The 15,639-nt window shown below is 46.5% G+C and overlaps 1 protein-coding gene across 4 annotated transcripts in view; it reads right to left on the reverse strand.

Moving 5' to 3' along the window:
• Nucleotides 1–15,639, reverse strand: part of TRIO (trio Rho guanine nucleotide exchange factor) — a 366,334-nt gene that overhangs the window by 102,691 nt on the left and 248,004 nt on the right. For all 4 annotated transcript variants that reach the window (XM_043488447.1, XM_043488443.1, XM_043488445.1 and 1 more), the window contains 10 exons: nt 12,591–12,785; nt 12,374–12,489; nt 11,477–11,543; nt 10,679–10,788; nt 9,542–9,611; nt 8,841–8,930; nt 6,643–6,735; nt 4,144–4,255; nt 2,311–2,501; nt 267–368 (listed from right to left, as the gene is read on the reverse strand). In XM_043488447.1, the coding sequence (XP_043344382.1) occupies nt 267–368; nt 2,311–2,501; nt 4,144–4,255; nt 6,643–6,735; nt 8,841–8,930; nt 9,542–9,611; nt 10,679–10,788; nt 11,477–11,543; nt 12,374–12,489; nt 12,591–12,785 (1,146 nt within the window). The remainder of the gene's footprint in view (nt 1–266; nt 369–2,310; nt 2,502–4,143; nt 4,256–6,642; nt 6,736–8,840; nt 8,931–9,541; nt 9,612–10,678; nt 10,789–11,476; nt 11,544–12,373; nt 12,490–12,590; nt 12,786–15,639) is intronic.

Genomic DNA, 15,639 nt, shown 5'->3' on the forward strand with positions numbered 1-15,639 from the left:
CAAGACTGGAAGCATGGAGAAGGTGAGAAAGAACTTTCTTCATGTGAACTTTCACAGGCAACAAAAGTTTAGCTCAAGATTTTGCACCACTAGAATACCACCATAGATTCATCCTACTGTTCTTTCTGCGGTAATCACCAAGCTTAGGGGCCACCAAGGGAACAAAAAAAGGACACGACAACCTGTTTCAACAACAGGAAAAGACACACGTGTAACAGATACGGTGAACATGTCACAGACGTATTCCCTAGCTTCAGTGGACGTACCTTAAGGACAATCTTATTATCTGAAGTTGGCGTCCTCCCCACCCACAGCGCGAATTTGCAAGGGTCTCCTTCAACATGCTCTGTGACACCCAGCTCTGAGGTCTGGATAAAAAAAGACAATTGCACGATTAGGCGGGTATAGAACAGAGAGCGAGTCATTTTTGGTGACTCATGTTCCAGCTGCGTTGTAAGACACAGTTTGTTTACACTGATACACAGTCTTTGGATCTCGCTTCAGTTAAAATGAGGAAATATTGTTCTTAGGCTACCCAAGATTGGCTTCATCTCTTTCGCTTCCTCTGAGCACTTCTACCTGGAAATTCCAATGCAGGTCAACAGGCCAAGTCAGGAAAACCAAAATAGCTGAAAACTCTTATTATCTGGAAAATCAAGAGTTGACTATTTTCAATCTTGTAAACACTAAGATGAGTCTGTCCTAGTTGCAACTGAGCTGCCGCCATGAATCTTCATTATCGAAGCAGCTTCACAGAAGACAAATGGTGATTTAAAGCTCAGTTATTTTCCAATGTGCTTATCAATAGCATTAATGTACAGTAGTTCACCAATCATTTTAAGGGCGAAGAGACAAACTTTCTGTCTGTAATTACATGCATTTGCAGGGGTGGAGGTACAGGTCAACATCTTCATCCCCCCCTCAATAATCAAGTTCATCCTAATGCATTCTCTCCCTTCCAGCAAGGGAAGTGATTCATAATCTGGCCTCTGAGAGAACCTTAACTTTTAAAAGATAAATTAAGTGAAGATGTATCAGCTTCTAAAACAAACTAGAGTGGTCTCTAAGGACTGATTAAAGCCAGCTAGTGAAATGGCTAGCCAGGAATGCTGCATTTTTTCTCTGCAGTTACAATATGATCTAAAATGATGTCAGGCAGGCTGTGGTCCAAAAGACAATCTCAAGCAGGACACAAGCCAAAGAAAGTGGTATGAAAGCCATTAGCTTGAACGTGTAAACTCCAGGTGATTATTAAGATGATTTCTATGCTTGGTCGTATTCTATTGTTCTGGGACTTTGATTAATATGAGGATATCATAGAAATGTGTAAGTTGTCCAAATTCCAAATTTCTACCAACATGTATAAGTGATCTGCCACATCTGGTGAAGAAACCAAATTTGCCTGCACTTTCTATTCTCCAACAGTGATTTTTCCTCCCCCTGCCTGACCCTGCCCAGAAATACTGTGTTGAGAGCCCTCTGAGGTATTGCCTATGAAGGGGAGGTGGAGGTCAGGGGACCTGGAGGTTGACACCTGTCAGAGACTTTTCTGAGCGTTGACTTGTGGTTTATAGAGACTTGGGGGGGCTGCTACCTGTGGAAAAAAGAACCAGGCATGTTTCTCTTGACAGGAAGTACACTGACAAGTTAAAGGAGATTTTAAATGCATTGCTGTATCTGTCAAGCACCGCAGGGAAGCTGTCTCTGGGTGGAAGTCAGGGGATGGAGGGCATCTGGATTTTTAAAGTGATTTTTGCTTACACGATTTTCTCTAATAATTGTACTTTGCTGCTGGAAGAACCGCTAAGATCATTTATTTTTCTTAAATTTATTTTTAATGAAAAAAATCAAGCTTCATCATTAATAGCCCACAGTAAGCCACTGTAAGACTGCTTAAGTAAATTCCAATGCTGATGAATGAAACATTAATTATAATAATGTGAGAACTTACTTAACCACAGTCTGATATGCTCGATTTATCTATAAAGCTAGTTAAGGCACGCAGGAGATAAATAATTTAAGTTCACTTATAAAGTGTTCTCTTATCCCACAGTTAGATCTTAAATAATTTAGAAAAAGCCAAGTTTCCTACACCTAGGGATGGTCACACTCACAAGTGCCCTCTAGTGGATTCAAGAATGTCAGTATTTCACTGAAGATGAAAATAGGACTATTTCAGATGATTTTCAGATAGTTTAGAACAGTTTGAGAGGTTAAAACTGAAGGCAACCAATGCTAACTTTTCTCTAATCATAAAAAAACTGCAATTGTGTCACCTTTAAACTTACAATTCTGAAGTCCTGTACTTACAAACAATTTGCTTTTATAAAGGTACTTGCTTCTGCCACTGGAATCTTTTACTTCTTTACTAAACACCAAGGACATCTCAAACAGGAAGAGGTGCCGCTCACGGCCCTTTCGGATTAAGGTTTTTGGGTCCCACACTTGGAAGGATTCCTGCAGGATCAGCTCTCCCTGAGACTCAATGTTCTCATCGAACCCTAGGACGTGAAAAAAAGGCACAGTCAGTTGAAAGGAAATAAACAATGATGCAGGAGACCGTGTTATGGCTGCTTAAACGTTTTTAAGAGGCCCATCAATGAAATCCCAGATGAGAGTTTCCCATCTGGGCCTTGGGCTCCAGTCTCCCTAGCACTGACAGAGGATAATTCTTCCTAGAATACAGCCTTGCATGTATTCCGGCCCCTGTTCAAAACAAATGCAGCCTTATTCTGCAAGTCCTCCTCCTTCACCATCCGAGATATGCTTTAAGCACCCCATCACTCAATGTCCCTTCCAGCTTTTCACACACAAGCATGCTCCATACAGGATGGCTCACCGACCCCGACCCCCCCGCCCCCCGCCAACTTCCACTCTACGTCCAGACCCTCTGCTTCCTCAGCCCAGAACGTCCTTCCTGGACTGCTCTCTGCAGTCCCAGCATTTCTTCCAGGCCCTCGTCTGACCTTCCTCCTGGGAGACATCCCTGGTTCCCTGAGGAATTCTCTGTCCTTTAGACACAAAACCCTTGAAGCGAGTCAGTGGCGCTCTGGACGCGGGCTGGCTCTCACTGCTGCTGTCTCTTCATGGCGTGGCGAGGCAGACCCGGGCAGGGGCAGCTAGCGATCTCCCGCCCTTTCTACCAGCAGAAGTCCCTCCGTCTCCGTGGCCGCTCAAGCCAGCCTGCATCTCCCAGCATCAGCCTGCCTCTCCCAGCATCCTCTGGGCTGGGGCAGCCACAGCCACGCCCACCGAGGCCTGGGCCGCAGGGCAGACTGTGAGGGTCTGCCCCAAGCGCTGGCGCCCTCCCCCGCTGCCCGCTGCCTGTGAGACGGGAGATGAACAGGGCCTTGCACACCCTGCACACCTGGCCACCCAGAACAACACCTGAGGAGTAGAGACAGACCTGCCAGCCAGAGCCTGGGGCCCTGGTGACCCCACGAGGGCTGCCCACCTGCTCAGGATTTTACAACAGAGGAAGAAAGGTGCTCTGGCTTGGCCTCTGATTCTGGGGGGACGGGGTGTCTGTGCAACAAACAGGAGCACCTCTGTCCTCACCGGTAAAACTGTTCAATGCAGCCGACGGTGACGACATAGGCCAGCACAACCTCTGGGGCAGGAGAACTGCTGAAAATAACTCTTGAGTAACCTGACAATAGGAGTTAAGCTATTACACAGAAAGAGTTTTCTTAGGAGCAGTCAGGGAAATTATAGTCGTGATGATAATGTTTAATTAAGCATATTTATCTGATTTTCTCTTTACCATGCTGCACATCCGGCTTGGCTGCACAGGCAGGGAGGAGGTACCTGCTTCCTTCAAGGCTCTAGCAGGTGATGCAGTGGATGGAGAGATGGGGAGGACATGAGCCCTGGAGGGACCGTGCAATCCTGAGGGGTGGGTCGACCTATCCTTCCACCTGTCCATCTGCCATGGAGACTGCGTGCTCCTTGGGTGCAGAGTGGAGTGGCCGCGGACCGGCTTGTAATGAGGGGGGAGCATGTCACGAGCACCTCAAGGGAAGCAATGAGACCAATTCTTGGAAAGAGAAGGTCCCGCGCCTCCACTGGTGACTCCTAACTGAGCACAGAGGGGCAAGGACGCGGGATGGTGGTGGGGCAGCGTCAGTGGGGTGGGGGGCGTACCTTCCAGCATGCTGAGGTGCATGGCATCGTTGGCCCGCTTGGGCACGCTGAGCATCACCTCCAGCCCGTCCTTGATCTCCCCCTTCCCCTCCTCACAGCACGTGAGCAGCTCCTGTGGGAGACCAAGACCGTGAGATGCTCCGCTCAGGAGGTCTTCACAGAAATCAGGGAGTTTGTGAAAATCTATGACGTTCGCGGTAAAAACAGATGTGGTCAACTGGGCAGAGACTCTCATAAGGGAACGCATAAGGGAACCTGAACTGCCTCTTTAGCCAGTGGACGGAAGGGTTTGTCCTGCTCAAGTCAGGATGTTTCTTAGGCTTCAGAGGAAACCAAATGCAGTCATAGTTGAAGATGAATTTAGTGTACATGTTAACTACTGAGCCTCAAAAATGACAAACAATTTAATCAGGGTAGCAAAGCACAGTCACCTAGAGGTTACATTCGAAGGTTAAGTCAGCATCCTGTGAGTCCTGCTCTGCTGGCCACAGGATCTAGCACGATCCTGAGCTCTATCTGCCTGCAGTGCAGGAGACCCAGGTTCGATCCCTGGGTGGGGAAGATCCTCTGGAGAAGGGAACGGCACCCTACTCCACCCTTATTCTTGCCTGGAGAATCCCATGGACAGAGGTCCCTGGCGGGCTCAGCCCATGGGGCTGCAAAGAGTCGGACACAACTGAGCCACTAACACACACACAATGTCCCTCTACTCTGGAGCTGCCCCGTCTCCAGCAGGAACTGCATGGCTGTCCAGGCACCTACGGGGAAACACTTCTTTGTGCTGGGACGTCCAGAAAGCTCTGATGACTGCAGGATGCCTCCCCGGGCAAGTAGCACTTCAGATCTACGTACGAGAATCCCTGTCTTAGATGAGTGACGGCAGGGACCACACAGTCACATTCTAGTGGGGGCCAAGGTATCTTCTCACCAGTATATTAATCACGGTTAGCAGTCAGTAACAGCAGCTTTCTGTGTCCCAGTGTCCAGCAAAAGGGCTGTGGCACTGCAGTTGGCTTTAGCTGCACCCTGGAGGATCTAGGGCAGTGGTCCCCCTCCTTGTTGGCACCAGGGACCGATTTTGTGGAAGACACTTTTTCCATGGACGAGAGCTGGGGGGGTGGGGGTGCCGGGGCGAGAAGAATGGTAGCACACTGCATTTACTGTGCAACTTTATTCCTATGATCACTACATCAGCTCCACCTCAGATCATCAGCCATCAGATCCTGGAGGTTGGGGACCTCTGGTTTAGGGCAAGGCAGCTGCCCAACAGACCCCTGTCCTCATGGCCAGATGGTGTGCACCTCTTATTCTCAGCTGCTTGGCATTAAGGGCTTTAAAACTGCCATGTGCTGAGGTTGAAAACCCCCTCACTGGAGAGCTCAGCATAGCTTATGATTGCTCAATGGAAGAACCCCTGGGCAGAATCAAGTCATGTTTATAAATTAAAGCAGCAGCTTAATAGTGAGGTCACTAAGGCAGAGATCTTTACTAGAACCACATGTGAAAAACAAAAGCCATCAATCTTGAGGACACTAAGAGGTAAACTGCCTTTGCAGAATTAGAAATCAGAGGGCAAATGTGAATATAAACAACTTAGCCTCCTGACTTCTCTTGCACGTTTATAGCAACCACATATTTCTGCTGTGGTGGTCATAAAATCCCCTAATGGGAATCTGACATTCTGAAAGCATAGGAGAGCTTTCCGATAGAAGAATGCTATAATGGGGTCCTGTCAAAAAAGAATGTAGCCCTTTTACTGCCTCTAGATTTTTTTTTTTTAATTAATAACAACAAAAAAAGTCAATAAGGGTTTTGGACATTCAAAACTTCATCTTCTGTATCTCTTTTATATCTAGAAAAATTACAAGATCCCGTATTATGTTAGGACTGCACTGGGGACGTAATCAGGTTCATGAAACATTCTTACTGGGATAAATGGGTGTTGGGTACGTTCTAATGCTTAGTAACATTCACCAGCTAAGGAAACAGTGGTGTAAACATCATGAGATGGAAGTTGTGAATTGTTTTTCTTGTAGTCAAGAAAATGTCGATTATATACAATAAATTCTGTAACATCTCTTACCACAAATTATAAGGTGTTTTTTTTTACCATTCTATTGTCAAAACTAATTATTATTTGGTTTTTACAAGTGTGATTTTAATTATAATCATTCATAACCAAAAAACAGCAAGGTCAGTTTTACAGAAATCGTAGCAATGGCACTAAATCATCCAGAATTGACAATTTCTCTTTCCTTTCTCAATTTTATGTTAGGGACTAGGGTCAGTCAGCAAAGTTCAGGTGCATAATTAAGAAATATACTCTTACTTACCTGATACACTGAGAAATCAGTCAGGGCAAAAAATGGCAATTAATCAAAAAATAAATTTGATAGATGGTATTTAAAAAACTCAGGATTCTTCATATAAGTAAAACAATGTCAAAATAGTAAGGCACTATGCGTAAAATTTTGCAGGTTTAAGATGCTTCATACATACTTTTAAAAGGAGCTGATACTTTGTTATTCGCTGAACCGGTTTAATAAGGTAGGAGGAGATGGAATTGGCTAATCCATGTCGCTGCTGTATTTCCTGTATTCAAAAAAGAATACACACACCACTGGGAGGTCAGACAGGAGTAACTAAAAATTTACATTATTTACCCCCATGATGAAATCACACAAGCTACTTTTTCTGTAAATATAAAATAGAAATTACTATTGCTTCTTTTAATAAACAAAACATAAAAATAACAAGTTTCAATCATCACTTTGAGCCCTGAAGACAGTGTCTCCCCTGCACTACAAAGCCTTCATGTGCAGAGGTCAAGCAGGGAGGCCGACCCTTTGCGGGCCCACCCCCATGGCTGTCGCTGCGCCTACACCCCTGGGCCATCGCTGCGCCCTGCCCCCCTGGCCATCACTGTGCCCGTCACTGCGCCCACCCCCGTGGTCATCTCTGTGCCCGCCCCCCATGGCCGGCATTGTGCCCGTCACTGCCCCCGCCTCCCGTGGCTGTTACTGCGCCCGCCCCCCGTGGCCATCTCTGTGCCCGCCCCCCTGGGCCGTCACTACACCCCGCCCCTGTGTGGCCGTCACTGTGCCCAGCCTGGTGCCCCACCCCATGTGGCCGTCACTGTGCCCCGCCCCCTGGGCCGTCACTGAGCCCCGCCCCCTGGGCCGTCACTGAGCCCACCCCCGTCTGTCACTGAGCCCACCCCCATGGCTGTCACTGTGCCCGCCCCCCTGGGCCATCACTGTGTCCCGCCCCGCTGCCTGTCACTGAGCCCACCCCCATGGCTGGCACTGTGCCCCGCCCCCCTGCCTGTCACTGAGCCCACCCCCTGGGCCGTCACTGTGCCCCACCCCGCTACCTGTCACTGTGCCCCGCCCCCTGGGCCGTCACTGAGCCCACCCCCATCGCCGTCACTGTGCCCCGCCCCCCTGGGCCGTCACTGCACCGGCCAGCGGTCAGACTCTCTGGCTGTAGCTCCTGAAGCTCCAGCCACGTGTGCACCCTCGTCACCGCCCACATCCCCAGCCCTCTCTACTGCAGGCTTCCCTCACCCTCACCATAAGGAACTCTCTCCCGTTTGCTGTCGTTTTCACAACAACCTACTGTATTTCCAGTCTCCTGGCTCTTGGCTTCCTCCTTAGGCCGCAGGGTTTTTAAATGACTGATGCCGAACATTATGTGTGCCACACGCTCTCACTGCTTCTTAGGCCTTAAATAATGCTAACTGCACAGGGCCACCGTGGTGGGCTTCACATAATGGCAAAGACCCAGGGTCATGTGAAATACTGGAAAGAAAGGGCCACCCTGGCCTGAGAGTGGGCTTCCTATGCACCCAGACAGGGACGTGTAACTACGGTCATGGGAATGACAACTAAGAGGGGGCCACCTACAGCCAGGGCTCTACCTCACAGACAGAAGCTAGAGTTTACTCTAATTTCCCAGACTTTCAGAGAAGAGCGGATGATCACAGGAGGCCATGTACAAACGCAAGCATGGAACAAGTCTAATAACCTCATGGACTCACACACCAAATTACATCTAACATTCGGAAGTACCTTATCTTTAATCAAAATGTATTTGGCACATCTGACTATGTTCTGGAAACCCCCCCAATCACTTTATGTATCATAAGACTCCATCCTTTTTTGTTCTAAATAACGTCTCTGTAAAGTCTTTCCAAAAAAAATGAACTATGTTTACACCCATGAGAATATAATTAATGAACCTCCCAATGGTCTGAGTTGTTACAGTGCCATTTGTAAAATTTTACTGGTAGGCTGCTTTTGGAAATTACGTACCTCATGAAATTGAAATGGGAAAAATAAGTGATTAAAAATATTCAAAGTTATTTTTGTTTTATAGAGGATAAAAGATGCTTAGTTTCATTGTTTATACTCATATATACAATATGACAAATGAAAAACTAGTGAGTGTATATAAATTCTAAGTAAAGACATATATACACATGTGCATATTATAGTCTGAAATTTTTATAGTACATACAGCTTGCAGTACTATAGAAAAATATTTTAAAAACATAAGTATAAGAATACTCCATTTTAAACGTGATAAATAAAAATGATATACTAATTAGGTGAAAGTTATGAGTCACCTTACATTTAACGTACACCAAAAGCAACTTAGAAAATACCACAGCTTTTTTTTAGTAATCTTTTACTTACATCAAAGTAGGATCCTGCATGCTCTAATATCAGCTGAGTAGAATCAGGCTTATTTTTGCAATACGTGACATACATCTGAAACTTGTCTGCCTATAAACAAAAAGAAAATTAGAGTAGTATCCCTTTCAAATGGCAATAAGTCAAATTATGACAACTTTTTATGTAGAAAAGAAGCCGTGTGTGTAAGTGAAATTCAAGCCCCTAGTTTAAAAAACTTTCTAAAGAAAGATATTAAAATAAGAAACATGTCCTGCGACAGGACACATGTCCAGAAACCTCCCCTGGCCCAGCGAGTCAGGACGGAGCCCCGGCCTCTCTTCCTACAACAGTGCATGCAAAGCTGGGTGTCACACTTAGACGGCAGGGCCTGGTCCCCAGGCCACCTGCCTGCCTCCCTCCTGACCCGACAGTCCCCCTTGGGCAGGGCTGGGCACTCATGGTTAACAGGAACCCTCAGGGCCATGCAGAGGCCTGGCATATTCACTCAACTTTCTGGACCAAGCCAGCACTACTGCCGATGAAAAGCTGGTTCCACAGTAATAACTAGCTGGAGAATGTAATTTTTGGGGGGTAAAGTCTGCTTTTCTGTCTGCAGACACCAGGAGAAAAGGATGCCATTTGAGAAGCAGACAGTGTTCCTTCTAACATCCCTCAAAGCCAGCAAACAGGAGTGACAGAACAAGCTGCTGAGGTTTCATTACCCAGGTTACAAAGCAATGTCCCACGTCCTCTGGCAACTGCTCATATTTTTCCAGCTCTTTTAGGAATATGCTGCAGAGAGTAAAAATGGTATTATATTATTAAGGTGTCCTAAAACATTTTACGAGTGAGATATGCCAGGAATAAGACCAAACATACCACGAATTCAGGCAACGATCTGAATTGCATCATTTTAACCAAAAGGAGTGAAAATTGTATCATTTAGATTTTAGTTTAACAAAATGTGCAGCAAGTGCTATGAACTGGGGTAAATTACTGTGACTTTCATACAATTCATTAGTTTAGCCTTCAGATACTTTCCAGGTTTCCTTCGTGGCTCAGCTGGTAAAGAATCTGCAGGAGGCCTGGGTTCGATCCCTGGGTTGGGAAGATCTCCTAGAGAAGGGAAAGGCTACCCACACCAGTATTCTAGCCTGGAGAATTCCATGGACCTGGGAAGCCTGACATGTTTAGTAGCAAAGGATAAAACTTAGGGGGTACTCAGTCCAGAGAAACTAGTTAGGTCTTCGTGTCTTTGCTGGAGGTGGGGTGGGGGGCAGAGGAAGACCCCGCCGGCTCTGGCCCAGCACCATCTTTCCCAGGCGATCTGGGGTGCACAGACTCCACCTAAAGATGCTGCTGCCACCTTTTCTTTTTTTCCTCCTTTTTTGACCTTAAAAATAAAACCACGTGCCTCCTCTGGCCAGTGGCAAGTGCACTTTACTTTGGTCACACTACACATCTGCTCTGTCCTCAGATCCTTCCTCCTTATTAGGAAAGACCAAAAACACCAGTCAGCAGCCCGTGGAGGGCAGTCTTTTCTTTGAACCCTAAGAAGTAACTGACGGGGCAGCTGATGATATGGGTCGAGAGCAGTGAGTGTGTCTACAAAACGGCTTCTGGCTTTCTGAGTCTCATTTCTATAAAGAGTGAATTCAAACAGAAAGCCGAGGGTCTGTTAAAAACAATCTCGAGAATCTGTGTCCTTGAAGCAAGACTGGCAGACTTCCTTCAAATTCCAACAGAATCCCTGGAATCTATGTGTATTCGACTGGAAACTTGGATTTGTCATGGCACTTCGGCACAGTACCTAGACTTCCAGAGTCGCTAACAGGGCCCCTACAGATGAAGCCACTCACTTATTGTGAAACTCGTAGATCTCCTGCATGTTCCCGAAGATGATGAGCTCTTTGTTCACAATGCCTGGGGGGATCTCCTCCACGCCGCTGGTCATTTCCCACAGGTAGGTCTGGCCAGAAGGGAAACAGAGAGGGTTGGACAAAAACCCAGGGCACACCTCCAAGGAACAGCTACTTCTGCGCTCCGTCAATACACACCCAGAGTTAATGTCTAACTAAAAATGTATCTTAAGAATGGAACCTCTTACAAAACAACATGAGAAACTATTACTAAGACAAATCTCAGTTGCTATTAATATTTGAGCATACTGTTTATTCATTTCAGCTCTAAATGTACTCCTAGCTTCAAATCTGGGGATTAAGCTGCTCCTCAAGGTACAAGGGAGATTCGTTAAACTACGGAGTGTCAGCGGCTGGTCGTAATCGGTAGGCGTGTCTCTCTGAAGCTGCTGTAAAATTCTACTGAGAGAATGTCAGCCAGGCCATCATGTGATACATGAAACAAGAGGATTAGTGCTGTTATCATCTCTGTAATGAGCGAAACACGCCTGGAACTTCACAGAAGTGCAGAAACATGCACGGAGGGCCGCCTGTGCACACTTTCAATCTCAAAAATAACAACCAAAAGGACGACCACTTTAAGAATTAAATAGGTAAGAATAAACAGCCCTGGCCATCTCCCATGGACCATTGGGTTGAAAAGAGTTGGACACGACTAAAGTGACTGAGCACATACAAGAATAAACAGCAAGACTGTATATATCCCATCTAAACAAACAAGCAAAAAAACTTACTTACATCCATACACTCCCGGAGGTCTCTTACGTAAGCCTTTTCAGTTTGAATTAGCTCAGCCATTATGAACCTTAAAGCAGAGGAAGACAAGTGACCAGTTTAATTCACAGTCAGGATACAGGCTTATTTTAACTATTTACTTTTAGGGTTTATGAAATAATAATGTGATTTTAAAAGCATTAGCCAGTGATGTGTTCTGGAAGATTAAAACAAGAATGCATAGAAGAATAACAGTGCCCAGTCACCAGGTCAAAGGAAAAAAAACATTTCAGAAAAAATTTTGCTGTGGTACCCAGTGATCAGGGTTTCTCAACTTGGCAGTGTTGAGGTTTGGGGCTGGCCAATGTTTTGCTGGGGGCTGGCCTGGACACTACAGGACGCTGAACGGCACTCCTGGTCTCTGCCCCTAGGATGCCAGTAGCGCTTCCCCTGCCCCATTAGCTGACAACCCAAATGTCTCCACGTACTGCCCAGTGTCCCTCTGGGGGACAAAGCTAGCCCTGACAGAGAACCGCTGGTTGAGAGCCATCTTTGGTCTCTATTAATACGCAGCAGAGTTCACTAATTGCCAACTTTCAAACTTCAGCACTTGTATTATTAATTTCTCCTCCCCAGTATTATCACTCATGACCTACTGACGACAAATGATAGTAGAGCAAGTTGTCTACCCCATGAGACAGGGGCACAAGGATAAAAACAAGACACCGTTTCCGAATCAGCTGATATGGGGGCAGTGGACCCAGTGGTCGTTTTTGCTGTGAAAATGAAGCACATTCAGAGCAACGAGAAGGATTAATGCCGTTTGGTTTCAGAGCACACACAGAAGCAAGCATGCTTGTCCAAGTGACATTTCCTTCACTTCCTCAGTGAATCCTGGCGGGCTCTTCAAGGCTAGCTTACTCTTTCCGGCGGGCAGATTTCCGCTTTTCCTCATTAAGTTCATGGGCGGCATCTCGGAGTTTCACCTCTGAGCCGGGGATACTGGCCGGAACGATATCCAGTTGAAGACTTTTGCTCTGTGGAATAAGGGAGGCAGAGCACCTCTGTTAATTAAATCAACAAGCAGGACACGAAGACGCAGATGGTAATTTATCCCGCTGGCACAAAGCAATTTTACCGATTTGTTGGAATCTGAAGAAATCCCCAGAGCTTTCTCCAAAGAGGTCCTGTATTTCTCCATCCGCAGAGAGAAGTCTCTGTACCTTTTATCCACAGCAGTGACACATTTTTTTATCTCTGCCGCATGGGCATGCCCCTTTTCACAAAAGCCATCGGCCAGCTGTATCAATAGCTTCACTCTCTCTTTGGTTTGCTGCGAAAGAACAACAGGAAAAGTATTGTGAAGCAAATGAGTTCAACTGCCGGCAGCCAGAAACAGCGGCAACTGGCCTATGACTCTGAGCTCTGGACAGGAAAACGAACACTGGGGAGAGACACTCAGGCTGAAACCCCAAGTCCACACCAATTCACCTCCCCGTCCCTAGACTGGCTCCCCGGGCTCGGCTCTCTCCCCAACGAATGGCATTTTCATGACCGCGAAGGAGAAGTCTGGGCTCTGTTTGGATGGTGTCTTCACCTGGGGGATGCCCAGACCCCGCAGACTGAGCAGGCGGAGACTGGCTCGGGGTGGTGTCCGCAGTCCGACCCTCCTCCCGTGAAGGCCGCAGGTGCTGGGGACAGACACCCTCGCCTCATGCTTGTCTAGCCTGTGTCCCCAGTTAGACTGAAGGCCTGTTCAGGGCAGCAGCCATCGGGGATTTTCCTCCTCCTCAGGTGGCCTGTGTGGCCAGGGCACCTCCCCCAGCCCACAGGCACCTAACCAACCGCCTGAAGAAGCGCCATGTCCCATGCTCGTTTCTTCTTTAATTCTCAGGAGATAACGCAGGAGGAGTCACCACCACGAAGCTCATTCACAGAGGTATTTTAAACTTGCTCCCCATGTGAAAACTCTCTCTCCAAAATAAATTTATTTCATTTTATATACACATTTGGAAAATGAAGTGGCAACCCACTCTAGTCTTCTTACCTGGAGAATTCCACGGACAGAGAAGCCTGGCGGGCTACAGTCCAGGAGGTCACAAAGAGGTGGACATGACTGAGTGACTTTCACTTTTTCACTTTTCCACTTTTCATGTGCACATAGGAAAGATCTTTAAGTGAAGGATAACTTCTCCTTTTTAAATTTAAGGATAACCATAAAACAAGCGTTCTCCCTCGCTCCCTCCTTCTCTCTCTATATATATAAAATATGGGCTTCGCTGGTGGGTTAATGGTAAAGAACCTGCCTGCTAATGCAGGAGACACAAGAGATGTAGGTTCGATCCCTGGATCAGGAAGAGTCCCTGGAGAAGGAAATGGCAACCCACTCCGGTATTCTTGTCTGGGAAATCCCATGGACAGAGGAGCCTAGCGGGCTACAGTCCATGGGGTCACAAAGAGTCAGACATGACTAAGCGTGCGTGCACACACACACACACACACACACACATATACATAAACATATATACAGACATGGCAGTAACTCAAATCTGATTTTTCAACAGATATTCTGTCACATCCATTGCATTTACTACTTCACTTATTATTATCACTAGACTTATATCCTTTGTTGTTACCACTTCTTTTATTATCACTGCTTCGGCTTCCTTTAGCATTCCCACTGCCATTTCAAATGACTCTGGTTACTCTTCTGCTATGGAACCTTGCTTTTCTCAGTTAGTCATAAAGATTTTCTGGTGAAAGCCTAACATTCAGGAAGTTGACTTTAAAAGTCTCCCAAAGGAAGAAGGTCAGGGTTCAAAACCTGGATAAACTATCTCAGTTTGTACAATAAAAGTTTCTGAGCAGAAATCACTAGGCAGCTTGCAGAGCCAGCTGTCAACAGCCTTAGACTCTACACGAACGCCCTGGGCCTCCGCTGGGCTCCCCCACAGGGCCCAACGTGCCCAACGCCCCTCCAGGCTTGCCGGCCTTCAGTTCTCTGCACCACGGCCCCTTTGGCCCGGAAAGCTGGTCCCCTGGACAGCTCTGTGGTTCCTTCATGTCTCTGCTCAAATAAAGGCCATTCTTAACTGGCCTCCCTGACTCTCTTAAAATTGCAGCTCACCTCCCTGCCCCAGGCACTCTCTCCCCATCTGCTCTGCTCCGCCCTGTAGCATCAGCCTCCAAGGAGGTATAATTTACTTGCTAAGATCACTGTCTCTCTCCTGGTTAGAATGTACCCACCAGCAGTCAGGGACATTTGCTTGCTTTACTCAGTAATATTTCACGTGCCTTCTCTGTGTCTGATACATGGAGGACATTTACCAAATATTTATTGAGATAATAAATTAACATTAGGGCCTTTATGCAAGTGTATATACACCTGTAACTTTAACGGGCATAGTAGTTACTTTTAACTGGTGTGAATATGTAATATACAAAAAAACAAAACAAAACAAAACAAACAGCCACATGAAAAGGGAGCTCAAGGGACATTACTATCTCTGTGGAAAAAATAATTATATAAAAGCTGTTTATGGAGAAATTGAGCAGAACTGACAATACTCTTGAAAGTTTCTGGGGCCTTCATCGTGTGTGGAAGGTGTGAGATCATGAGTGACAGCAGTGGGGGGCACTGCAAACGCTCACCACTGAATCCGGGGGTTTGGGCGCTGCCTCCTGCCTCACTTCTCACACCACTGCCCCCGTGGTCCACAGCCTGGGCTTCGCTGGGATCACGCACTCCTGTAGTTCTTACTTGTCCAAAGAAATCTGAGTGTAAGTGGACCCACGCAGTTCAGACCCGTGTTGTCTAAAGGCCACTGTGTCTCTTTAAGGGGTTAAGAAAGTGGTTTCATGTTTTAAGTGGTGGGGACACAGAAGTAAAGATAAAAAGAGACAATCTGCCTACATTAAAACAGAAAACAAAAACCACCAAGAAACCAAAGGAAGATTTTCACATATGTCAAAAATACATCACAAAACAGACTAGTTGTCTGTATGTGACACCAATAGGCTGATTCTAATTATATGAAACTCAATGCAGACCAGAAGATTTCCCATAGGCAAAGCCTGGCAGATCTACAAATCTTCCATGTATAAACTTCATTTAAACAAAAAATGCTAATCAGAGAGTCAAAGTCTTCTTGACGAAATCCGCCACAGCCTGTCAGAGATGGCAACCC

This window comes from Cervus canadensis, chromosome 16 (assembly GCF_019320065.1).
Source record: "Cervus canadensis isolate Bull #8, Minnesota chromosome 16, ASM1932006v1, whole genome shotgun sequence".
Classification (NCBI taxonomy): Eukaryota; Metazoa; Chordata; class Mammalia; order Artiodactyla; family Cervidae; genus Cervus; species Cervus canadensis.